At 37.3% G+C, this 27,964-nt stretch overlaps 1 protein-coding gene across 3 annotated transcripts; it reads right to left on the reverse strand.

The window, feature by feature from the left end:
• Positions 1-254: 254 nt before the first annotated feature.
• On the reverse strand, positions 255-27,818 carry LOC121733359 (ras-related protein Ral-a). 3 transcript variants are annotated; one of them, XM_042123583.1, is made up of 5 exons: positions 27,230-27,560; positions 7,999-8,166; positions 6,126-6,278; positions 5,686-5,868; positions 255-490 (listed from the first exon to the last, which is right to left on the reverse strand). In XM_042123583.1, exons 1-5 carry the CDS (start codon positions 27,290-27,292, stop codon positions 380-382), a joined length of 678 nt encoding a protein of 225 aa, XP_041979517.1. In that variant the 5' UTR covers positions 27,293-27,560; the 3' UTR covers positions 255-379. The 3 variants fall into 3 exon arrangements, with proteins under 3 accessions (XP_041979517.1, XP_041979518.1, XP_041979516.1); XM_042123584.1 differs by lacking the exons at positions 255-490; positions 27,230-27,560 and adding exons at positions 4,308-4,558; positions 27,681-27,818; XM_042123582.1 differs by lacking the exon at positions 255-490 and adding an exon at positions 4,308-4,558 and having other exon boundaries at positions 27,230-27,555.
• Positions 27,819-27,964: the final 146 nt, after the last annotated feature.

The following is a 27,964-nucleotide window of genomic DNA, read 5'->3' on the forward strand; positions in this document are numbered from 1 at the left end:
TCAGTAGTCAGTATAAACTCTTAAGTGGAAGTATAAAATAGGATATGCTTGGCAAGTGTTTTTAATATTATTTTTATAAATTAACATTAATTTACATGGAAAATTCGTCATAGTCTGCGAAGGTGAGTATTTGGTCCAGTTCAGCGTCAAATATATTTATCTCTAATTATTGTTATTAAAAAAGAATCGTTTATACATATTTAAACATTTTGTTTGAAACTATTTTTATTAATACTACAGTACAAACATTCTATAGTACTCGACGAATCGTTTTTCTTTGAAAATTACATGTAAAGTAAAAAGACGTTTGACGAATACCATTATCGTCTGTACTTTATGTATATTTTATACGAAGGAAGCTAATGAGGTAGTGACGTATTCAGAGGATGTTGCAGCAGTTGCGGGCGCAGCGCGCATCGTCGGGGGCGTCTTCGGTCACGGTGACGCCCCTCTTCTGCTGCGACACGGCGCGGATCAGCGTCAAGAAAGCCTGTTAAATGTCGCATTATAGGTAAAAAAACTATTAAAAATATTATCGCAGTAATACAGGCTGCGTAGAGGTTGCGTTGTATCTGTTTCAAATACATATACATAGTAGAATTTAGCTGCAGATAGTGGAGTTTTAAATATAAGTATTACTATTAATAATAGGTGGTGAGTAGCTTATCGAAAGACTAGACGCAATCTACTTTATCATTAAGCAAAATTAAAGGCGAGACTACACTGTAGCGCATATTTATACAGTATACAAATACTTTTTGTATCGCATGCGCTAAGCCGCACTACGCGGCAGTGCTACACGACAGTCGAGACTAAAGGTGAACGCACACTTAGCCGAACCAAACGAATCGAATTCCCAAAAGGCCTTACTGGGGTCCTGCCAGATTCGAGGCAGGCAAATGTGCGAGGTTTCATAGGATTTCATTTATAGAATTCTAATATTCTTCGATAAGTGTACGTTCACCTTAAACGTGCTATGGAACGTAAAGTGTCGAGTCGCTCCTGCAGAGTAGTGCGCACAGAACACTAATACTCCTTGGTAGTCTTGGTAGTGCGGTCTCGCCTCTATATTTAACTTGTGTTTAAGAATTATTGTCTTAATTTTTATATTAAAGTCTTGAAATATTTATTTGGAAGCTACTAATTACTATACTTACTGCAGTTTGAAGGACAGCAATACTACATTAAAAGCTTTAATAAGTAATAATTAAATAAAAAAAGAAAACTTTAAAACAAATTATTATACTTAGTTAAAATACAAATTAACTAAATATTGGTTCTATAGGATATTTTATGTGACAAAATAATACACGGTAGTGTTGCAAATCAGTATAATCTTGCTTGTCTATAAATACAAATATTTTGTTCATTCACATTATATTTAGTACTTACACGGACACACGGAGTACCAACGCACCACGGACGGTGCCAGATATTTGAGCCATATCATAATGGCGGCTGTAAGCGCCGCGAACAAACTGCCTACGATCTAGTGATCGCAACTGTTCCGCCCGCAAACCGTTAGTGCGATAAGGCCCTTAGGGTCAAGCCACAACGCTGCATTGCGGCGTCGCATCGTAAAAATCTTCGACGCCGCAGAACGCATCGTGGACCGATGCTTTTAAGTTGGTTAGCGTCTTATCGTACCGATGGAATTTTTGCGTTGAGTCGCAACGAATTTCTGTGCGATGTTGTTTTTGCGATACGACGTCGCAACGCAGTGTTGTGGCCCAGCCCTGCCTAGTGTCCGACCGAAGCTATGAGTACGGGCATTATCGTTTCCGATCTTAGGTCACACACTAACAAGTCTCGTTAAAGTTTAAAAACGGAGTTAGTGCGATTCTAAGCGAAAACGTATCGCTTATATTGGCCTTGAAACGCCCTTATGTGGTCGGCATAAGTGCTTTTTCACATAATAACGTTGATGAGGCTAGCAAGATTAAAAACGGTTGCCATTATTTAATTCGATATCGTGCCGATGATGACATACCTAGGTCGATTTAATATACCTGAACTTTAGGTAGCTGTCTAACCCTCCCATATTCTCGCTTATGTGAAAAGGCTCTTATGGCCGATTTACACGGGTGACTAAAGCCGCACGATTTACGCCGCACGGCGAAAATCTACCGGGTAAATGGCAATTCGACTACGCCGCAGGCTAGTCGCAAGCCCCAAAATCGTGCGGCCAATGGCCGCATGCGGCTGGTGACTAAAATCGACCGTGCAAACGCTAAGTCGCAACTCGCAAGCGATCGCTTGCTGCGAATACTACTGTCGACTGGTGACTTGCGGGTGACTAAAATCGACCCGTTAGTCACCCGTGTAAATGGGATGGCGATTCGACTTGGACAGGCGATTCGACTGGTGACTGGCCGGGTGACTAAAATCGACCCGTTAGTCACCCGTGTAAATCGACCATTACTACCAAAACACTAGCCGAAATCTAAGAAAAAAGATTTGAGTTAAAAATATAACGGATTTTTTATTCAGTAGAGAGAGTTTGTTATAAAAATAATTGGACAGAGGAACAAGTGATCATTTTGAAAATTCACCGTCAATGGCTTGAGATAATAGAAACGCTACATATAACATTATATAGACAATGATCAGCTTTAATATGAGGCTATACAACATGAATATGAACGCATTAAATATTTTGTGATATTGTTGCAAACGTCTAATTTACTACTTTACAAAACTACCCACATTTTTGGCAGTATTTCGTATATAGGCTCCTTTATTTCATTAAATAGTAATATCAACGAAATGTCATGTAGCTAGCATAAATCTATTTCCTATAACAAATGAGACAATTGTAATATCGAATACTATTTTTAACTGGTGTATTTCATTTTTACGATATATCATTAAATTAAAATAAAATATAAGTAAATTCTAAAGCTTAAACTAGCGTGACAAGTGTTCTAAGTTCAAAATAATTGGTCGCGTTTGAGCATACAAATAATTTGCATGAACTAAGTCGGAAAATTAAATATTATTATATTGATGGAATATAAATAAGAAACTATCACATACAAATTTAGCATCCAACCGCTACCCAAATTGTGCACACAACTATCGACATTAAGCTTATACAGATACATTCGAATTCGGCGTGAACATTTACAAAACTACATACAACAAGTATGTACCTTGAGAACTTAACATAAACCATTTCATGAATGCGAACTGTTAAGGAAATATGGACTTTCCAGCGGAAGAATAAGGTGCGTTTTCATTCAACGGTGCTTTTAACTGCTTTACCGACCGATGTAGGTTAAAAAGTGTATGTGGGTAAAACAGTCATTTGCTCCTTTAATACCTATAGGCACCAAATTTTATTTTTAAGCAAATTTTTTCAAATTAAAAATATAGCGTAATATAAATTCTATTACAAACATTGTATGATACAAAATTATCGTTACTGTCCGTCTCGAAGGACCATATCTCACAAACAGAGACATACACAACATACAGCCTTACACTAAACAATAAATACATTTGATAATCATGGCGGCACGTCGTTTTACTGATTTTATTATTATTTGAAGTGAGTTTAAATTAACACCAGTCTGACTGCCAGTAAACCGAAATGGTAAACCGAATTGCTGTAAAACGACATACCCTCTCCTTGGTATCTGTTGCAGCCCTCTACTTAAATCAGCCAGCTAATTTGACTCCGTCATGGGTCATAAAGAACCACATTTTGTTTTAGTAAGAAACAAAAAAAAAACTATCAAAGACATTTCTGTTAACTGAATTGATTCAAGAAATCCTAGACTAGCATTTTATTTCCAAAAATAAAGTGTTTTCTATATCCTGCCTAGGCGTCCAATTGGCTGGCTAATAACTAGATGGCTGCAACCCGCGTGCGCCTTATACCGAGTAATATCGAAACCTTAGGCTAAGCGCTCTAGACGAACAACATTCAGCAAATGGCATGTCAACAGCAGTTGTGGAGTGCTGTTAGTCTATACTCCGTTCAGAATTTAACTTGCTAAACGTAAAAACATCCAAAGTAACTTACATATTTACCTTTCAATAAACAGATTAGTGTTGATCGTTAACTCTCTTACGGATAAAAATATTTATAAAGAGAATAACCTAAGTCTGCTTGTCTATTTCACGCATATTGGAAAAGTAACATGACAAAGGCAGCATAATTATATCATTGAATAGTTATACGCTACGTAAATATCTTTAGCGCCAATTAATTGTAATATTATCGAAGATTATTGGTATAAAGTTTATTACAGCTTTCAAACATTCCACGTTGGATATTCGATAATGTTAGGGATACGTAGCTGTTTGCGTTTAGAACAAAGATCTGAACGGAGTGGGAGCAACCGCGGAGCACCGTACACTGCCGAGCGGCGGAGTCCATCACTACCGTGGAACTTTCGACCTTGGGTGCAGGACGCAAAGTTCATTATGCGGCGGCGGCCTACAAGATATTGCACTTGATTTTCCTGCGCTTCTTGCCCTTCACGTCGCCGTTGGTGGCGCGCGTGTCGTCGCACTTGCGCGAGCGGATCTCGCGCATCAGGTCGAAGAACACCTGCACACACACACACGTCACACAAGCTCCACCCCCCACCCGTCCTAGCCCCGCCCCTCCCACACGTACACACTCGCACATATTATATACGAATTTCTGAATGGCTCTCAACAATTCCTTGTATATTTTATTTTTTAGCCCCTCTACTAATAAAATATTATTTACAAAAATGGATATGCCATACACTATTTTGTGCTTGTCTATAACGTTGGAAAAGCTGTATGTTAGATAAGGATAAAACATTGTAAAACTTATAAAGTATTTATTTATTTATTATTTATGTTGTACAACTTTTTTATCAGTAAGTATAGCAAGACAAACGAGAAAACCTGAGAGCCATTTAAAACTTCGTAGTACACAAACATAGCACCGCACACGCCAATGCGTACGCACATAGCGAGTACGTACGCACACATACATCTGTACAACCGACAGCACAGATTGCATTCACCGAAACCGAATTACGTTACTTTTACTACGTTTTAAGAACAATGTAAATAACAATTACAATATTTTTATTACATTTTTAAAAGTTTCATGCAATCTATGATCTAGCACGCAGCACTGCGCGGCCGGGTAGCGACACTAACTACAAGCCAAGCCGAGCGGTGCTGTGCGACACAAGCGCTGTGAGTTGTACGTTGGACAAACTTACACCCTAGTATTATGGCGAATGGGGAGATATTTTAGAAAGATAATGTATTCTGTAGTGATTTATTTTGGGACATAATAATTTGAAATTTTTCATAAATATCAACTTTTTATTTAAGGAGTAAGGCGAGCGTGAAAGGGTGGTCTGCTACTGTCATATTTTCGCAAGGGCAGTAAAAATTACATTTTAACTTTAAAGGTACAATTCCGTGTACTTAGCTTAAACCTGTGAAGGGTTTCTGTGGAAAAATTGCTGTAGAAACCCTTGTTATGGTGGTCATGCTTGTACATCGAGGAAATTGATACCTAGGCAGTTGACAGACCAACGCCTTTTGGTCGGATCATGACAATTCGATGTTAATTGTGATGTGTCGGATGGGTTTGACGTAACGCGCCCAAACTACGTAGGTCCCCCATCTGTTTAGGAATCAACTTCTCTGATAGTACATATATTGTGAAAAAGGGTAATCACCCACCTTATCGACGTTATCGCGCGTCTTGGCCGACGTCTCGACGTAGGGGACGCGCCAGGCGGCAGCGCGGTCGCGGCACGCGTCGAGCGGCACGCGCCGCTTGTCCGCCAGGTCCGACTTGTTGCCCACCAGCAGGAACGGAATGTGCTCGTCGGATTTCACCCGAAGGATCTGCTCGCGGAACTCCTAGAATCGATAGTATCCACGTGTTAAATACTACCAGTTAAAAACCGGTTTATACTCTCCGAATCTTATTTATATTATATAAAAATGCTTGTGCGCGAACTTTTTAATTTTGCCGCCTCTGTATACGAACTCTGCAGCCATCTGCAGCCATCCTAGGTCACTGCCGGCCCCCCTATGACGCCATAGGACGGTGCCGCACATAAGGCATGGCCTACACTGCTTATACACAATTCCAGAGCTGCCGGTCGGGCAAGTACCTGCGTGGCGTCGAAGCTCTCGGGCTCGGTGATGGAGAAGACGCACAGGAAGCCCTCGCCGCTGCGGAAGTAGTTGTCGCGGATGGCGGCGTAGTCCTCCTGCCCCGCCGTGTCCAGGATGTCGATCTGCACCTCCTCGCCGTCCAGCACCACCTGGAATCAGACGAAAAGGAAAATAAATAAGATTGCATCTTCTGAGCGCCACCATCACTAATAAATAATAAATCACAAGTGCGCAACTGCAACCCCGCACGAGCATCGATCACACAGATGACTTCTTTTCACTTCTAGGCGTTTTTAGCTCAGTCCTAATCAGCCGATCTACGAATTATTTACGTATTCAGTAAGCTTTGTATTCTTAAATGTCCAAAACCGTGGCCCTTAAAATGTTTAAGTATCTATACAATTTTAAGAGCGACATACTTTTAGATGTACGCCCAAAACGAGAGCGTGTGAAAGTGCAGTGCCCATAAACAGTCAATTAAAAAATTATGACTGGCTTATTACTGGCTCTAATGTTCCAGAACATTCGAGCCAGTCCACACGGCGCGTTGAGTCAGCGTTGTGTCGACGCAGCGCTGCCGTTTGACGCATAGCCGGCCACACGGGCGCTGCGCCATCGCAGCGTTATTACGAAGCAGTCTTAAGAGGATACACCAGAGGCTAGAGAATACGTGTAATATCTATAGCTGTCTCCCTTACCTCAAGTCTATTCCGTAGAAAACGATAGAGACAACTGCAGAAAATCAACGATTCGTTGTCCTCTGATTCCTTCTCCAAAACTTAACCGATTTAAGTACTTTTTTCACTAAAGATTAAAGAAAGACTTGAGCTGTGTTTCTATGTTTTGATTTTTTTGTATAATCTAGCCAAATCTGTTTTCTGGACGTTTGAACACAGTGGCAAATCTGGCCATTTTTTTGGGGTATTTGAACGTTCATATCTTATTTAAATTATGAAAAAAAAAGAAAACATAGGGACATTGTATTAGTGGCCGTTGATATTCAGGAAAAAAAATATAACTTTACTAGCATTATCCAGGGAGGAAACAGGGGACAGCGTTTGTATGGAAAAAAGGGCGATGTGGACTCCTCTTAACGTCAACTACCGGTTCGTCTCGGGGGGTCGTTGCGTTGCGTGTGCGTTGCGACGACGCAGCGCGCCGTGTAAGCACCTTGTTTATTTGTATGTAAAACAACGCAACGGCAGCGCTGCGTCGACGCAACGCTGACGCAACGCGCCGTGTGGACTGGCTCTAAGGAGCTAGGTCTGGCATGCACCTTGGTATTCATTCATTAACCCTGAAACTGTCACGCGATTTACACAGGTAATTGCCATAAAGTTCTAGATCCAATACAGAATATGACGTCCAGGGTTTCAACATTGTAAACTAGAGGGCGCCCGCAACTCCGTTGCGTTATAATTCGTTTATCGCGTCTGTCTGACCCGAGTCACGACATTTGACACGAAAAACTCTACCGTCGCTCTAGTGGCAAATGATATATCGAAAACCCTCATTAGGCTGCGTTTCCACCAGAGATGTGTTGCGAGGAATGTGTTTTTGAGAACCAATGGAATCGCTTCATTGACGTGAGCTTGCCATGACATCGCTCAGGTCGGTGATGCTATTGGATCTTAAAAACACGTCATTCCTCGTAACACATCTCTGGTGGAAACGCAGCCTTACAATAATTAATATTCATCTTTGAGTGTGGCAGTTAGGGCCAGGCCACAAGTCACAACCATGCGTTGTGGCGTCGCATCGCAAAAAAATACATTGCTTTTTAAAGGTTGTTTTTGCGATACGAGGTCGCAACGCAGTGTTGTGGCCTGGGCCTTAGTCTTTAGAAATTATTCAGTCTATAGTCCAAACCTTTTTCCGGTAGCTATCGGCCTTCGTGGGCTCGTAGTCCTCGACGAACTCGTCGTACATGAACTGCAGCGTGAGCGCCGACTTGCCCACGCCGCCTGACCCCACCATGATCACCTTGTGCAGCGTGGGCGCGCCCGCCGGCTTCTTGGACATGCTGCCCAGGAGGTGCTGAAATAGAGACAGTAGCGGTATTAGGTTAGGCGACGCTAGGCGAGTAGGCGCCGGCCAGGGCGCCGGCTAAAACGGGGCGCCGAAGGCAAACAAAAAATGGCGCCACAGGCTCCCCCTTTTTTTAGCACTACTAGCACCCCGGGCGCCGAAGAAATTTCGCTCAGGGCTCTGGTAGTGCTCCTCACTCGGGACTGCCGCGGTAAATGCTATACAATAGCTTTACAGCAGCAGTCCCCGAGTGCTACACGTATTTTTTTGTAATGCCAAAATCTTCATTACGTTAACATTAAGTAAGTAATCATTAATTCTCTCGGAGCGTGGCCGTTTTACTGTAGTCTGTAGGTGTACCAGAAATAATTTGGCCCTTGAAAACCACCATTCCCTTAATTGGCCAATTAAACGTTACATGTCTAGAAATTCATCAGCCCGGTGACCGCGTTTCCATCGCCACGCCTTTACGCCTCAAATAATAAGGTCGATATTTGCGTGGCGATTATTTAGCGTCCCTACCTGTCCACACGTCAACTTGTTTAAGCCCTTACGCCGTACGTAATACGGTCGACAATCGCGCCACACACTGTTATCTACCTTCCGCATCATGTAAATGGTGTATTTACAGACGCGACAAGCATCGGTAATGATGATGAGACAAAGGGCCGACTTTCATTGTTCAGTATTGTTTTAACGTGGGAACTGCGGCCTCTCGGAATACTGGCGTGAAATACCGAGTGAGGGTCTCGGAGAGAGGGCCTCAACACCAGTGTACTCTATAGCCGTGGTCGTCAAATTGCGGCCTGCGGCCGATATTTGTGCGGCCCGCGACAAACTAAATTGTTTGAATGGTCAATTACTATATCAGGGCTTCCCAAACTTATTTGTACTGTGACGCCCTAGGGACTTTGCTATTTCTTGACGACGCCCCTGAACTCAGCCCCCCAAAAATACTTTCCAATTTTAGAACCAGCCTACATAGGTTATCATAAAACACTATTTGGACATTTTTATTTTTATGAGGAAATAATGACCAAATCAAAACATAAGCATAAAAATCTAAAATAATATTTCTGAAAGATATTAAAGCCAGCAAGGCTGGCTAATGTGAAGGATGCGCTTGCTTTTCTGAGCATAGCTTCTGAAAGCAAGGATACTGCCCGGGATGTATGAATGACATAATGCCCGCAGCGCACACTATTAGGTTGTGTCGACATGCGACGCCCCTGGGACAACACAGTTTGGGAAGCCCTGTACTATACAATACTGCACAATGGTTATAAAATTACGCCATATTTAACGATAAATGTAACTAGCCAATTTATTATAGTAATGCTCGCCACTCTACTCGTTAGGTGCAAAAAAGGGCATTACTGTGGAACCGCCCTTGGAGCGCCCTTCACATACTCTGTGGCCCGGTGCTGGCACTCACATTGTCATGTGTGGCCCTTGGCCAGTAAAGTGTGACGAGTGACGACCGTTGCAGTCTATACTCTTGTAGCGTCCATGCCGTCCAGCCGTCTTTTTCGGTTTCATATAATTTGTCTAATTTGTGAGCATGGCCCATGGGCGCCGGCAGAAATATTTTCCAAGGGGTGCAGATTTTAATTTTCTTTTTTTTCTTTTTACTTTTTTACGAATAAGAGTGACTGTATTTTTACGTCAACAGAATACATATAGTGCCGAAACATTACTAACCATCTTTGTACGGCATGCATGGTAATAGGGTTACAAAATACTTTTTACTTCAATAACTCAGTACCCTTATGCCGGCACCATAAGGCTCACTCTTATAAACCTCGAGGTAAAACAACTATAAACGTCTTAATGTTCTCAACAGTTGTATCACTGAAAGCATCTCCAAAGAGTTCCCACCATGAGATCTGTCCCACGGCTCCCGCAGTGAGAGTGAACTAGCACAACAGCTACTAACACAGTTTCACTCTAGTAGAGTGACTGTGTTAGTAGATAATAAATAATAATGTTAGTGTACCGTAGTGTGCTGCCTGGAGCCCTGGCGCTCCACAAAGGCATTGTAGGACTCATATAAATAATATTATTATATTGATTTTAGAAACATTTCTGATGACATCAGCAGACACCAGCATAGAGACAGTCCATTCAAAGACAAAACATATTTTTTGGGGTTCGTCAAAAATTTAACTTCTTAAAAGGGTTCCAACACCAAAAAAGTTTGAGAACCGCTGGTGTACAGGATAAGAGTTTGAACTCCAAATACAGAGCCCAAGCATGATCAATTGAAGGCTAAGTATTCGTAACGTCAAAAAAGTGTGCAGAGAAATTATATGATTTTCATTTTGTTAACTCTTTGCGCCGCTGAAACGATTTTGCTGTTTGGTATAGAGATACTTTGAGTCCCAGAAAAGAAACAGACGATACTTTTTATCCCGGACAAAATGAACGGTTCCTTCGCGATAAACGAAATTTGGCACAGCGGAGTTGCGGGCGTTACCTAGTACTAAAATATATTATTATTAGTAAAGAATGGAACGACCTAGACTGGAATGGACTAGAATCTAGATAATAAAAATAATTGAAAACGGTAGTAAACGTAAGAGTCCATTAAAAGTCACCGCCGCGCCGTTTTATAGCGAAAGCACTGTTATAACATCACTAAAGTGCTATACCAACACCGTACAACCTACGGTTATATTACAGATTGTTATAACTCGTAAGTCGTAACAATACTTACATGACTTACAGCTGTGCTAGTACAACTAAAGGTGGGTCACTCTCGGCAAGCGACCGCCGATTTTACTCTACTATAACGCCACTACAATTTACAAAGCAGCGGCTGTAAGGAGTGAGCACACTGAGTCGGGCCGTGCCGGGGCTCATCGCAAAAATCCGCCTCCATACAATTTGTATGGAAGCGGATGCGCGTATCGCACACTGTGTCGGGACTCGGGGCGCAGCGGATTTCCGCTTATATACAAATCGTATGGAGGCGGATTTTTGCGATGAGCCCCGGCACGGCCCGTCTCAGTGTGCGCCCTGGGCGACTGCCCAGGGTGCCGCGCCGGATAAAAAGCAGCGCTGAAGGCAAACAAAAGGGGCACCAATTTTTTTTCAGCACCATGGGCGCCGAAGAAATCTCGCCCAGGGCGCTGATATAGTTAAAACCGGCTCTGCCCTCAGGCACCCGTTTTATTTATCAAAATGACTGCAAAAAAAAGCTGTCAATTCTGCCTACTAGCAGCTATAGCTAGGCTATTATGTTACAGACATAGGGAATGTTATTATTCGACAAATTAACTATTCGAATAATTCGAATATTTTACCAAAGTTTTCGAATAATTCGAATATTATTCGAATAATCACAAATTTTTTAAAAATGCTGAAAACTCTGAACAAAAGTAACAAAAACTTCGTACAACAATGTACAACCTATTTTATTAAGGTATAAAATTAACTGATCACCAGAAATAGTAACATTTCACAAACAAAAATTGTAAACGATCACCAAAATACAGACCACCATTTTAATGTAAAATGATAACCAAAGATTTAACATCTCGCTATCCTATTTATGTAAAATGACTCCAAATAAATCATTGTAAAACCAAAAATAGTAAACGATCAGCAAAATTAGTAAATGATCTCCAACATTATACTAGCATTTTAATGTAAAATTATAACCAAAGTATTTTCATTTTGCTATCCTATTAAAGAAAAATGAACCAAAAAATATATTGCTAACCGGAAAATAATAAAAACCAACTACATTTTAATTTTAAAATGAGAAACAAAAGAATTACAATATCTCGTTATTTGACTATCGTAAATAAATAATAATAATATTATAATAATGATAACGAGACTCAGTATAAGTATCTCCATACCTAATTTTAGCAAAATTGGTTCAGTGGTTTGGGCGTGAAGAGGTTACAGAAAGACAGCCAGAAAAACTTTCGCATTTATTATTATGTAGTTTGTAAAACTCTCATCATCCATGCTAATATTTTAAATTGGAAAGGGTAGGTGTCCGTCTTTTATCTCTTCAGGTCCAAACTGCTGAATATAACATAATATAATATAGAGTTATTAAACTTTTTTGTTAATATTATGCTCACATTTTTGTCAATCGTAGTAATTTATTTGGACAGAACATAAAGTTAATTTACCTATAGGTATATTAACTTTATGGGACAGAAATATCGCATTGATTTGCTCGCTTTGGTGATCATTTACTATATTTGGTCATCATATACTATACTTGATGATCATTTACTATATTTGGTGAACATTTACTATATTTGGCGTTCGATTACAATTTGAAGTGTAGCCGTGACTAAAATAGCTGGTAGTATTGCAATTTTAGACTTTCTTTTTTTGGTGGTAATTATCTTTTTTTGGTAAACAAGTTAAGGGTATTAGAGCATTTTTTGGTGGTCATTATATTTGTTTCTTTTTGTTAATACTACGAAGTAAGCAATTCTAATTTTTACTTTTATCAACATAAATCTTTGTAAATGACATAGTTAATTTTTATCGTTGAAAACTTTAAAAATGTATATTTTAAGGTTACAGCTGGGCAATAAAAGAAAGGCTGTAAAGTGTAAACCGTTTTCGATCGTAGCACCTTTTACTTTTCTCATGTGATTATGCTTGAAAGAAGTCAATGGATACAGATCGTGAGCGACCATTACTGACGAATACGATACTGAAATCCACGACTGAAAGGAGTTTATAATATCTTCATTTTCATGTCTTTAGGCAAAATCGTTATTTTGCCTAAAACATGCAAATGAATTTATTACACGTTACTAAAACTTGGTCAACGGCGACGATGAATGGTCGTATACTCATTAGTTAGACTTAAAACAGATTTATATATATTATAATATTATCATTAAAGATGTAGAATATTCATAAATAAGTAATATTATTTTTCTGAAATAAACTTAATCATGTTCTTATTCCATGTTAATTTTATGTTTGATAGCATTTTAAACAAAAATAAAAAATAATTTTACTATTCGAATTATTCGAAAAATAATTTGGCGAATATTCGAATAATAAAATCGTCGAATATTCGAATAAAACGAGTATTCGAATATTCGAATAACATACCCTATACAGACATTGAGATATATATATAAGTACTACGTACATATCTCAAATCTCAATGGCTACAGAAGGTAAGTATTTTTTACTTTTTCCGCTCTAAATTAGCATGCCTATCGTGCTTCCTCTAACCGCAGTTGCGATAACTGAAACTTTGTTGTTACTTCAACGTTGTAGACCTTATCGCTCACGTGATACGGGCGAATTTCGCGTGATAATTTACTAAATAATAAAAACACTTTAAAACTAAATGAACTATTTGGAATCAAAATCAGCTTCCATTTTTTTACCTTTTCTTTTACCCTCATAAACTTTTTTCTCCCATGGTTTAGACTAGAGATTTTTCGTCATAGACTAAAATGTTCAACTTTTTAACCCCTCTCATTTAGTGTATATCTCAAAGTGCAACTGCAGCGGTGAGTAGGTAAGTTATAATATTATTCCCCAACGCCTCCGTGGTCTAGTGGTATAGAGCGCGGCTCTTGACTCGGAGGTCGTTTCGATTCCCGCGTTGGAAAAATGTTATTTCCAAGTTTGGTTAAGGCAATGCAGGCTGATCACCTGATTGTCTGACAAGTAAGATGATTCGGATGGGCATGTAAAAAGTAGGTCCTGCGACTGATCTCTCGCCGGTCGTGTCGGTCTTCTGTCCCACTGGGTTATGAGAGTGAAAGGAAGAGAGAGAGAGTGCTCTTGTGTACTGCGCACACACTTGGGCACTATAAAATTACTCCTGCGTAGCTGGCCTGGTTTCAATGAAACCGGCCACCGTCACCGAAACCGGTGTGGGAGCTATTATTATATTATGTCCCTCTTTCTTTAGGAAACGCATTGATCAGTAATCATTAATCAGTTATCACCATTACTAACTTATAGCTTGAGTCCCATAGATTACATATAACCCAAAGATGAAAAACTCAAAGCAGATATGTTACTACCGCGCGCGTTGTGAAGATTCAAATACGGCCCAATTGGGCCGCCTGTTGTTTAGTCTGCATCGAGCGCAGTCACGAACGTGCCGCGTTTTGTCTTACCTAAATAAATTGAAAATGACGTCGTGCGTGTTTCGAAAATGTACCAATTATGACTTGAAAGTAAACAAAACACATTGAATCTCTTACCACATGTCTTGATTGCAGTAAATACCTCGATTATTTACATTTTCAATTATTTTTTTGAACAATCTGGAAAAAAACGAATTTTCGTCATAGCTCATGCGAAGAAAGAGACAGCGATACGATGCGACGTTTAAAATAGAACTGTCTCTTTTATGTAAATGGTTTTTCGTATCTTTTGTTTCACTTATCTGTCAAATTTGTCAATGTTTGCAATTTTGAATTTGAAAATTATTCGGAAGAGATTTAAGCCGGAAAATAGTATGGACGTAACATATCTGTATAAGTAGAATATCATTGATATAACCTTATTAACCTCGTCTTTATTCCATTGAATTAAACATTTGTAGTAAGTCTTTAATGCGAATGGCAAAATGGCCTTAACAACACATTACTACTAAGTAAAAGTTTAACTGGTGAATTTGTGAACAAGTGTTCTCTTGTTTAATTGTCCAATGTAATCTAAGTATTGTAGATGCTATTGTTATTGAAATGATGATGACGATTACTAAGAATGATTTTTTGCAGTTTTTAACATGACTAATTTGGAAAGTTAAACAGTTTGCTTAGCAGAAATATTAAGTTTCTAAGAAAATTATGACATCGTAATATAATAAAAATATTATTACAAACGATATACGACAGCTCTGCCCTGCCAAATAAAAATTAAAAACGATCTTTTAAATATTAAACGACACAAATAGCCCAGTAGGGTTAGTTCAGCCTTGTATGGGAATCTGAAATTAATTATAGTCAGAATTTTTTTTGCACCAGTGTTTAGAGGAGGTCACAAATAGCTTAAATTTGAAAACTCGACCGGCCACGACGTGTGCGTTAGCCGCCATATTGGTTTGAAGGTCCAATCTTTTTTTTAGCTATATCTCCTTTATTTTATATTTTTTTACGAAAATGATAAGAACTAAATTTGTTGTAAATTTAATTTCCTACATTTTGAGTTCTTACAATTTTTATTATAAAATCAATATTTACGGAGATAAATGCAAAAAACAAGTCAAAGTATAATTTCGCTTGTATGTCAATTATTATCGAATTTAGCGAAAATAATTGTAGAAACAAAGTTGTAGGTGATAGATCATTAAATTTCGTACAAGTTTGATCCTTATGAATTTTTTTAGAAATCAATATTTAAGCTCCTACACCTATGGTAAATGTCCCGGGACCCAAGCGATTGGATAAAACTGAATATTTCTGATCATGAATTAGACCTTTTAACAATTATGGCACAATCTACACCTGAATAATTATTAAAAAATGGCCAAGTGCGAGTGGGACTCGCTCATGAGGGTTCCGTACCATTATAAGGCAAAGATAGACAAAAATTTGTGCTTTTTGTATGGGAGCCCCCCTAAATATTTATTTTATTTTAATTTTATTATTAATTATTAAAGTACAAATACAATTAAATATTTTATGCATATTTTAATTGTCTTAGTGCTGCTATTTTTGATAAAAAGCAAAAAAGGCGACTAAAATCCTGTTTGTTATATGGGAGCTCCATCAAATATTAAATATAATATGTTTTTTAGTATTTGTTGTTATAGAGGGAAACAAAATACATAATATCTGAAAATTTCAAGTCTCTACCTATCACCGTTCTTGAAGCCTGGAGACAGACAGACGGACAGACAGCGAATTCTTAATTTTAATTGTGGTTAATGTAAAGAGCTACAAGTTTATTTCTGTTTTTTTTTCTGTATTTGACAATAATCGCGATACAGGTCGAACAGATCGAAATTATACTTGACTTGTTTTTGCAGTTATTTCCTTAAATATTGATTTTACAATAACAATTATAAGGACTAAAGTTGTAGAAAATCAGATTTTCGACAAATTTCATCCTTATCATTTTCTTTAAAAAATAAAGGAGATATAGCTAAAAAAGCGGCCAAGTGCGAGTTGGACTCGCCCATGAAGGGTTGCGCAGCAGTAATAAGGTTTATTTTAATGAAATTAAAAGGTTTTTGATTTATTTTTATATTTCAGTTGATTTAATGAAAATTAATTTAAGGTTTACCATTTATGACGTATAAAAAAATCTCGTTCAAACCAATTTTCATTTGCAGTTTTTATAGTAATGTACATCATATATTATTTTTAGACTTATCATTTACTTACACTTACTTTAGAAGTTAGAGGGGGGGGCGACACAAATTTTTCCACTTTGGAAGAGTCTCTCTCGCAAACTATTCAGGTTACAAAAACATTATAAAAGAAACTTCAATATGATTTTTAAAGACCTATCCATAGATACCCCACACGCATAGGTTAGATGAAAAAAAATTTTTTTTATTGGTTTAAGGTTTACCATTTATGACGTATAAAAAAAACTACTTGCTAGATATCGTTCAAACCAATTTTCGTTGGTAGTTTGTATAGTAATGTACATCATATATTATTTTTAGACTTATCATTCACTACTTTAGAAGTTAGAGGGGGGGGGGGGGGGGGAACACTTTTTAGCACTTTGGAAGAGTGTCTCTCGCAAACTATTCAAGTTAGAAAAAAATGACATCAGAAACTTCAATATGATTTTTAAAGACCTATCCATAGATACCCCACACGTATAGGTTAGATGAAAAAAAAAAAATTTTTTTGTTTCAGTTGCACCTATGGGGACCCCTAAAATTTTTAATATTTTTTCCATTTTTGTATCAAATCTTAATGTGGTTTACAGACTACATCTACTTACCAATTTTCAATAGTATAGCTCTTATAGTTTCGGAGGAAAGTGGCTGTGACATACGGACGGACAGACAGACAGACATGACGAATCTATAAGGGTTCCGTTTTTTGCCATTTGGCTACGGAACCCTAAAAAAGATTGGACCTTCAAACCAATATGGCGGCTAACGCACACGTCGTGGCTGGTCGAGTTTTTGAATTTAAGCTATTTGTGACTTCCTTTAAACACTGGTGCAAAAAAAATTCTAACTATAATTAATTTAAAAAAAAATCTAACCCTACTGGGGTAGGGTTGCGATTACACAAATTCCGTTCGCTGGTCAGGCACGACAAAATTCCCGGACATTTGGCCGAAATGTGGTTATTTCCCCGGACACCTCTTAAACAGTATTTACGATAACGTCTTGCCAATTTTTGCTTTTCCAACAAGAATTTGTAAAAATCTGACTAACTCAAGTCCGTGCAAGAAACCGGGTGTATACTTAGCGAGTTTTTATCTTTTGTTTATTGCTGCATGACTTAAAAGTTCAATTTCTCTCAGCAAAATGTTTGGATTTCACCCGGACGCTTTTCAAAAAACTGGCCGGACGCACCCCGGACGCCCTTCAAACTAGGACAAATCCGGGGAAATCCGGACGGATGGCAACCCTATACTGGGGTAAAAAGCGTAGTCCCAGACTTATTCAAAATTGCATTAAATATGCACTTTAGATGACGAAACAAGTTATAACAACTAACATAACAAGAATAGAACAAGTTTATTGGAAAGTTGATTTTATTTATTCAATAATTCACAATATTGCATTTAAACCTGTTTTAGTGTCTCGATGTTAAAAGCATTGGAATACTGTTGTAACTTGTAAGTTGTAATTAACTGCCTATTTAACCAACTTCCTTTTAAATTCCTCAGTATACGTATAAAAAACATAAAATCACCAACCAAAAACGTCCCTGCAAGTAGACCCGGTAAACTTTGTGTCATTTCCCTTCTAATTTATTAATCTTCTCTGGGCTTCCACGGATATTTCAAAACTAACATTAGCCAAATCGTTTCAGCTGTTCTCGAGTTTTAGCGAGATTAACGTAATGAAAATGCAATATGCATTGTTGACTGTTGTATTTTATAAAGATTCGATAATTTTCTCGATAAAGATCTCTTTTCAGTTGAATTTGGGTTTGGTGTGTCAAGTGTCAACGGCAGACCATGTACACCCGTAGCATGGCTACAGTAGAAATACAAAAGTATAGACAAGCAGCGGCGATAAACTGTAGGTGCCGCTCCGATCTTCACTGCGGCTAGCCGCGATCGACAAAAGTTCAATTAAAATGCCACTTTATTAGACTATGGATTTTATTTGAATTTTTAGGACTATAGTCTATGTCATAAAGTGGCATTATATTTGATTTTTTTGTCGATCGCGGCTACGGAGCGGCACCTTCAGTTTATCTTCGCTGTTTGTCTATACTTTCGTATTTCTACTGTAGCCATGCTACGGGTGCTGGGCTAGTAAATAAAATATGGAAACTCCAAAATATTAACTATAGGAATGTTAAACCCACACGCTTAACGACTACGCACATTTTTGGAAACACACATTACATAACAATACATATTAATATTTTCTGGTTTTGACCATTTTCTACGCTTAGTGCCATAGGTGCTGCCCACGACAATATTATGTACCTACTTAAGGCAAGGAATAGCAAGCAAAAAAAGACGTCGGACACATCGTGTAGCAAAAAAGCCAAAAATCTTGAGCTTTTTGGATGGCTCTGGTCAGCTTATCTTATATCTTTAAACGAGCAATTCTTGTATATATATAATTATATATATATATAAAAATGTCATTTTATTCGTGTTTTATCGAATACAGTCAAATAGCTTTTGGCTTATTAAGTTATTACCAAGAACCAACCGACAATACCAATAGGCAATATAAGACAAGAGGAATGGTTTGGAACAGTATAAATTATAATAGAAAATTATGACATGGTTATTGAGTCACAAATACGTAGCTGCTAATTTCATGCTTTCCCCGAGATGGTCTCGGTTGCGTTGGCAACGTGTTTTCAGAGTTCCAGACAGTAAACTGATCGATAGAGGACAGACGAGCAAGTCTGGCAGGACCGCATACGAATTCGTACATTGATCCATTGCTGGTCGCTACTTGCCTCCTTCACTCGCGCTAAAATATTCTTAATAATAGTCATAGCTAGATGCCCCGGTGAACTTCGTATCACTTTCCTCGTAGTATAAACCTTCCCTGGACTTCCACAAATATTTGAGGACTAAAATAAGCCAAATCGGCTCAGCCGTTAGCGAGATAATTGATTTATTTTTATTTAAGTATATAGATATTTTCGTGCGAACGAGACAAATAGCGATAAGTCAATGTACGAGATCATAAGCGTAAGATTAAAGTGTCTATTACAAATTACATTATTATGATTTTAAAGTGCATTAGTTTTAGAGAGCTACGTACTCGTAACATTATCGAAATATATCGAACGTCAAACGTATGGGAGCTGCTGTCGAAAGCTTTATACAAATAATTTTCTTACTTGCCTCATTTACTAGTAATTTAAACATATTTAATTATTTACACAGCGCATCAACGTCCGCTTTTTGTCTGTCATGTGACGTTTCGAATGTTACAGACAAAGACAGCCAGACCGTTTTTCTTTGTTTAAATAATAAATATTGTTCTTAGTACTTCTACAGGGTCTCATGCTTACTCCGCTGTTATGCAAAATATTATTCGTCAAAGGAATTCAGACGTTATCGTTGCGTGCAAACCCGCTCGCGTGTTCGTTGGCTGTGTTCACTGTTCACGATCAATTTACTAATATTTTATATCTGAATTTCTGAATATTTATGTGATGTCCATCAACTTTGTTAGATAAATAATTACTTATGATTATAGTAGATATTATGAAAAAAATATAATGAATTCAAAAACCTGTCAAACAAATAAGGAATACTAGTTTATGCTGCAACTCCGTTAAGGGGGCGACCAACCTAAAAAAACTTCTTACTAAACATTTCAAGCTTTATTTTAATGTATTACTCGAATACTACGTGTTAATTACGGTCGATTTACACGGGTGACTAAAGCCGCACAATTTTCGCCGCACGGCGAAAATCGTCCGTGTAAATGGCAATTCGACTACGCCGCATGCGGCTAAAGTCGCAAGCCCCAAAATCATGCGGCTGGTGACTAAAATCGACCGTGCAAACCCTCAGTCTAATACTACTGTTGACTGGTGACTTGCCGGGTGACTAAAATCGACCCGTTAGTCACCCGTGTAATAGTCTAAGCGATAAGTTGAGAATGGCGAAATATAGAGATAAGGGTTATAAAAATACGTGCGATAGCTCATTAGATTCGGGAAGACGTCTAGAAAAATGTATCGGAAGCGTGTATTAGCACACAAAAAATTGCAAAAGTTATAAGCAAATTATAGGTTGCACAAAAAAAAGTATTATGTTTTTTGTTAAAAACTCCGTAACTATTAACATTTAAGAAATAAAAAAGAAAGATTCTTAAAGAAGAGGAAATTTCCATTAAAAAATCCCAACTCCCGGAATTCTATCTCTATTATTTATAATTCTAAAGTAAGCCTCCGCCCGGCATTTTTAGGTAGCGCGCGTGGCTTCAAAACCGAGCACGTCACACTGATTATTTTTTTAAAGGTATTAAATATTAATTTCAAAATTTCAAAAACTTATGGTGTATTCCGAACACTTCAAAGAATTTGCTCCCGTTGGAAATTTAACTTAAAGTTAATTTTTCAACAAATTAGACAAATGTTAACTAACGAATTTTTTCGAACTTCCGTCCTCATTGTACTTTAAAAAAAATGTTTAAATAATTTTCGTAAAAAATTTTCACTTCGTGGAGCCCTTGATATAAACATACTTAACAAGATCACGCCATAAAAGTTTAAAAAAATTTAATACTTTGTTCATAATAATTTTTTAACTTGAACAAAAAACTAGAAATCCAAGTAATATTGTCAAAAACAATTTTGATTCATTTATTATCACGCAATTGTTTTCATATCAATAAAGGACACGTATTAACTAAAAAAAATTTTTTTTCCGCCATTTGCTAATAAAAAATTTATAAACCAATGGACTGTTTCGATGCTTTTAAAAAATTTTTTTTCTTACCTTTATTCTCTTGAAAATATTATGATTTTAAGAAACAAAATTTTTTTCTTAATAACAATATTTTATTGCTTATAATCGTTTTTTTAATATTTTTAGTAGATCCGACATTTTTCGATTTCCTTAGATTTTATGCTGCTCCACCCTTTGCCTTTAGATGTTGTGACATTGGCTTGGTGGAGAGGGGTCACTCAAGCTGGGTGGAGTTTCTAGGGTGTTAAAGAGATATCGTTCTGTGTCGAATCTACCCGCTATGTGGCTTAGGACCAGGGCCGTCTCTAGCCCATGTGGCGCCCGTGTGCAAACATTACCCTAGCGCCCTATAACAAGCGCGCGCGCGGTCAAAATGAAATGGGCACAAAGTAAAAGTACAGTTTGTCCGGCCGCTTAAGGGTGAGGACTCTAAGCGGTGGCTTCTTTCGTTCCACCAGACGAACTATAACAGCACATCAAGTTACCACATAGGTACTGTCAAATTTCTCCAATATAAAATAGATAACAAACTCTATTGTTATTTGTTTGTAGATTGAAGTTTTTTTCGGTTTTGGCCATGTTGTGCTCTTGAGTCTTGACTGACCCTAACAAGCCTAACCCCAAAACGTAAATTTTATTCGCTTAAGTACTTCAATTTTACTTTAAATTTCATGTTCTATACTTATTAAACATCACAACATCGGTATTAATTCGATTTCATTATTCGATTTCATTGAAGATCTCTACATCCGAAGAGCCAGCATGGCACAGTTTGTTTTCTAAATTAGAACACTGTGCTTTTTTGTATCTAAATCCAAATCCTCCCACTACCTATTTTGAAAAAACGAGCGATAGGACACTCACTATAGTGAATATTACACCAAATAATATAATCTTCATTTATGTGTTTTAAGGTTCATTTCACGTTGAAAAATAAAGATTATAATATTTATATGGCTTATAATTAACTGATCACCAGAAATAGTAACATTTCACAGACAAAAATAGTAAACGATCACCAAAATACCGACCACCATTTTAATGTAAAATGATAACCAAAAATTTAACATCTCGCTATCCTATTTATGTAAAATGACTCCAAATAAATCATTGTAAAACCAAAAATAGTAAATGATCACCAAAATTAGTAATTGATCACCAATATTATACTAGCATTTTAATGTCAAATGGTCACCAAAGATTTAACATCTCGCTATCCTATTTATGCAAAATGACTCCAAATAAATCATTGTTAAACCTAAAGTAGTAAACGATCACCAACATCACACTAGCATTTTAATGTAAAATTATAACAAAGTATTTTCATTTTGCTATCCTATTAAAGAAAAATGAACCAAAAAAATTATTGCTAACCGGAAAGTAATAAATAATAAAAACCAAATTTGAACTACATTTTAATTTTAAAATGAGAAACAAAAGAATAATAATTTAATAATGATAACGGGACTCAGTATAAGTATCTCCATACTAAATTTCAGCAAAATCGGTTCAGTGGTTTTGGGCGTGAAGAGGTTACAGACAGACAGACTTTCGCATTTATAATATTAGTATGAAGTATGTAAAACTCTCATCATCCATGCTAATATTTTAAATTGGAAAGGATAGGTGTCTGTCTGTTCCCTATTTAGGTCCAAACTGCTGAATATAACATAATAAAATCGACCCGTTAGTCACCCGTGTAAATCGACCTTTATAGGTGATTTGGAAGCAACTTCGCTTTTTTTTTCTATCGAGAAAATTATATGCTATATTGTGTTTTGAGTAACATAGTCACTAGTGTTAGTCCTGAAGTTTGCTGCATCTTAATTTAACATTCAGTTTTTCATTAATATTGATATTACAGACGATCATGTAAAGCAATTTGATCTAATACGCGCCCTTAAGCAGTAATTCGTGTTTATCGCGGGAACCGTACATTTCATGGAATAAAAAGTATCCTATGTTCCTTTCCAATTCTCAAAGTATCTCCATAACACATTTCATCAAAATCGATTGAGAAGTTTTAATGAAAATAAAATAAACAGGCAGACACACTTTCCCATTTTTATTGTTAGCATGGAAATATAGTCTATACCCTATAGTCTATAGAGTATATCTCCAATCTTTTACTTCGTTGTGAATTCTAAGACAGATTTAGTTTGTCCCTCGGGTTTCCATGGTTGGTTTCAACTTTCAACTGTTGTTTCTGGCAAGGAGTTGTAAATGTCAAAAATAGCACTGACATAATTTTCACGCACTTTTCTTTCGTTACGAATACGTAGCTGTCGATTGTGCCTGCTTGTACTGCAGGTAAAACTACAATTGTACAGTTGATACTGAATCTAAGATATCGAATGTAAGGTCAGAGTAGCTATGGATTACATTCAGATATTGGATATTACAATTTTTACAATATTATAAAGAGATAGAGTTTGTTTGTTCGCATCGTATAGTCTCCGAGGTTTTCTGTTGATCAATTAAAGATAACTAATCGTTAAATAACTTGTCGGCGATGCGATGCATTTAAGTTGAGAGTTGAGGCTCCCGCAAAGGCTATCATTATTCATTATTACGCCTAGGCGTAATCGATCGCGGCGCGAATCGAGGCGCGGGAGCCTCAACTCTCAACTTAAATGCATCGCATCGCCGACAAGTTATTTAACGATTAGTTATCTTTAATTGATCAACAGAAAACCTCGGAGACTATACGATGCGAACAAACAAACTCTACCTCTTTATAATATTGTAAAAATTGTAATATCGCCTCCAGGAACTATGTAGATAAATCAGGAAACTAAATATAATGCATTGCTAGTTGCTACTACACCCACAGTGTTGGAGGTAGAGGAGATCCGACACGAATGGGCTGACTTGAAAATACCATGGCTTTGGTAACAACCAGCGTTAAATAACGTTTGTATTATCGAGCAGGAAAGGGAATCACGTCGTTTTGGGGGTTTCAAAAATCGGGAAGATATGAAAATCAATAAGGATTTTTTTTGCACACTTAGCATAACCGCCATAGCAATATGAATAGACAAAATGATCGATTGACACAATGATAATTGATAATATCTTTAATTGTAGCTTAATGAGAAGAGTGGCGAGAGTGCTCTCGGCCAATCAATTGGCTGAGAGCACCGAGTGCCTAGTCGAGGACACTGTCTCACCACTCTACTGTATCTAATCTGTATTTTATTGCTATGAGAGCTTCTCGTGAAAGTGGTATTCTCTCTACAGGACACCACAGTGGAATGCGAAAGAAATACTGACAGATTTTCTCAATCAATGTTAATCTGTCGCTCATCTATTCTTCCGTTGAAAGAAACTCTTCGTGGTGTTTACACGTTTTCCGGCAACATAAAGAAAACGCCGATCGATTAACATAATGAATGCGTTGTCAAACGCGCTGTGCCGATACCGTACAAGCGAATAGAAATGCGCGCAAAAAACGCCGAGCGCGATATAATATTATGTAGAAAACATTTTCCACGCCAACTGTTCCGAAGTAGAAACTGGTGTGAACGGACTCGCGTGTCAACATAGTATAACAGATAGTTCTAACAGCTGCGTAGCGTAACTTTAGATAGAGATCTTTGTAAGAAAATTATGACCCTGTACCAGTGCTTCTTTCTTTGTAACGAGCCCTTTTAAGATTTTTGACGCATCCCCAAAAATATTTTATAGGATCCATGCAGGTGTCTAATGTAGTACTTAATGACAATAAAAACAATTTATGAATCGCTTGCGGAGCCTCTACATGCCATTAGCGGAGCCCGGGGGCTCTGCGGAGCACACTTTGAGAATGGCTATTGGCTGCTCTATACAATTGACATTTAGGTTACAAATGCGTACATACTGTACTCGGCGAAACATGGCGATAGCGGTCATTGACTCCCTGTCAAAAACTTGCGGTTTATATAGAAATGTCATTTTCTATATAAGCCGCGATTTACAATGTCGGATGTTGTCAATCGCGGCTTTGTATTGAAAATCGCCATGTATCGCCGAGTACAGTAGGTATAGCTGTCTATTGATGCAGCTAAACCTAGTTACAGTTATTATACCTACTCATTATTCAGTTGTTGGCAAAACTTACCTATCATAGGTAGAACAACTCGATAATTAATGTTTGGAGGATCAATTGATAAATAGCACCACACCCAGATAGCTGCAGGTAGCCATGCTACCATTATACGTGGGAGAGCCATGCTTCGGCACGAATGGGCCGGCTCGACCGGAGAAATACCACGTTCTCACAGAAAACCGGCGTGAAACAGCGCTTACGCTGTGTTTCGCCGAGTGAGTGAGTTTACCGGAGGCCCAATCCCCTACCCTATTCCCTTCCCTTCCCGTCCCTACCTCCCCTATTACCCTATTCCCTCTTAAAAGGCCGGCAACGCACCTGCAGCTCTTCTGATGCTGCGAGTGTCCATGGGCGACGGAAGTTGCTTTCCATCAGGTGAACCGTTTGCTCGTTTGCCCCCTTATTTCATAAAAAAAAATGACTTATCAAAATACTGTTCATCAATCAAATCTCTTACACATGGCAATCTACGAGCTGACGTGAAAAGGGTCAAACACTATATTATTTTATTGTTGAATGTTTAGGAAAAAGTTTTAGTTGAGAAAATATTTTTTATTTTATTTTTTATAGTAAGTTATACAGAATAGAAATGTAAACCATCCAATCAAATGACCTACAGATTTAAGAAATTGAAATCAATGATAGTATTGTGGCAGTATTAACCTGAGCGCCCTAAAAACTAATTACTATTAACTTTCTCTTGGTTATGCTTTCTAGTGAAAATACTGTTTAAAATTTTAAGTACCAATATGCACCTGCAATTTTAAATATTTAAAGCAAGTAAATAACTAAGTATAAAGTTGCAGTCTTTGTCAACCAACTTTTACAAGGTACCAGAAAAAGAATGGCGCTTCAATAAGTCATCCAGTTTCTGTCTGCATAATATAATTATTATTATACAATGTGTCCCGACACCGGTATCCGATTCATTAATGTCATGATGTATGGCATATTTTATTGAGAAATTGGCTATCAAATTTTTTTTTCTCCAACTTTTGAAAAAAAAAAATCTCGGGCTCTCATACTAATCTGACCAATAACTTCATAAGAAAATCGTTATAACTTCTAAACCATCTGACTTAGAGCATAGAAGTAAAGGAATTTATTTATGATAAAATTCATGGCCAACAACATATTTTTGGAGTCTTAAAAAAACATATTTCCATAAATGCATGTTTGTAAAACAACAATAATTGTTTTTGCAACAGCTGTATGAATAACATTTTGCATGACACAAACAATCCCTTTTTTGTAAAGAACAATAGTTTTTGTACCAAAGCTGATAACAAAACATGTTGTAATTATTGTTCAAATTAGAAACAGTTACATATTTAGCCATTTATATGCATTTTGAATTTTGTTTATCAATATTGAAGGAACAGATAATTTTTGAATGAATCAAAGTATATTTAGAACTAGTTGATGCCCGCAACTCCGTTGCGCCAAAACTCGTTTATCGCGCGGGAATCGTAAATTTTTTCGGGACAAAAAGTATCCTATGTCCTTTCCCGGGACTCAAAGTATCTCCATACCAAATTCAGCGAAATCGGTTCAGCGGTTAGGGCGTGAAGAGATAACAGACAGACAGACACACTTTCCCATTTATAATATTAGTATGGATTATTTTCCAATTTCATACAAAGACTGAGTGTAACTAGGCGTTAATTACACTTAACATAGTTGATAACCAACATGACTTAATTTTGTAGGTATTTTATTTAAATGTAAGTATTATGTTTTTTGAGTTTGTTAAAGATCTTTATAGAACATTATTCAATATTTTGTTTACAATAATTCTTGTATATAATATATATGCAAATAATGTATTATTACTTTTATAACAATTATTATTGAAGGTCGTATTAATCTGGAGATGTTCTACACTTTACATTATATTGTGTTCTGGCAATTTATTTCTTTTGTTTTGCTCACCTTTTGATCTCTTGATATAGTTGAAAACTTCGACGAGAGTTGGTAGGCTATATTTGAGAACATCACTATGTCAACCACATTGATTGTAAGCTATTTTCAGTCTAAAAATAACTTTACAATCTCATTAACAAACTGAAACACAATTTCAGTGGCGGCGAACGAGTTCACTATCGCACCGCTGGAGTACTGACTCACAAGAGTGACTCACGACTGCTCAGTGATTCCCTAAACTGATCTCAAGTTCAAGAAGCACACGGCTGCCGGTGGTCGCCGGCGATGTCGACACTAACTGTGTCAGACCGTGTGTTAATTACGTGAGAACTGAGAGACAATGCGCGTGAAACTGTGGGAGAATGAGAGGCGTTGCCACTGTAGTAAACAATCACGTCACGGAACCAAAAATGGAACATATACACGTATAGCACCTGTGGACTTATTTAAAAAAGCTTACCTATCAAAAGGTTCAACTATTATCACTTAAATCCTAGCTTTTGCACGTATAACACTGCTGATTTTGTATAATTTACACATAAATTAATCACTTTACTATCACACGCAAAGAGAAACTTTATTTGACAATTCAAAATTGTCGTAAATGTGTCAAAAATATAGCAAAATAGCCACAGAGCATAATATCTCACGAGACTGACTTTGTTTTTTTTTCTTTCACTAATTAAAAATAAAATTGTCTATGCAGTATGTTTTAACCGTTGACGTTACCACATCAAAATACTG

This window comes from Aricia agestis, chromosome 13 (assembly GCF_905147365.1).
Source record: "Aricia agestis chromosome 13, ilAriAges1.1, whole genome shotgun sequence".
NCBI classification, from domain to species: domain Eukaryota; kingdom Metazoa; phylum Arthropoda; class Insecta; order Lepidoptera; family Lycaenidae; genus Aricia; species Aricia agestis.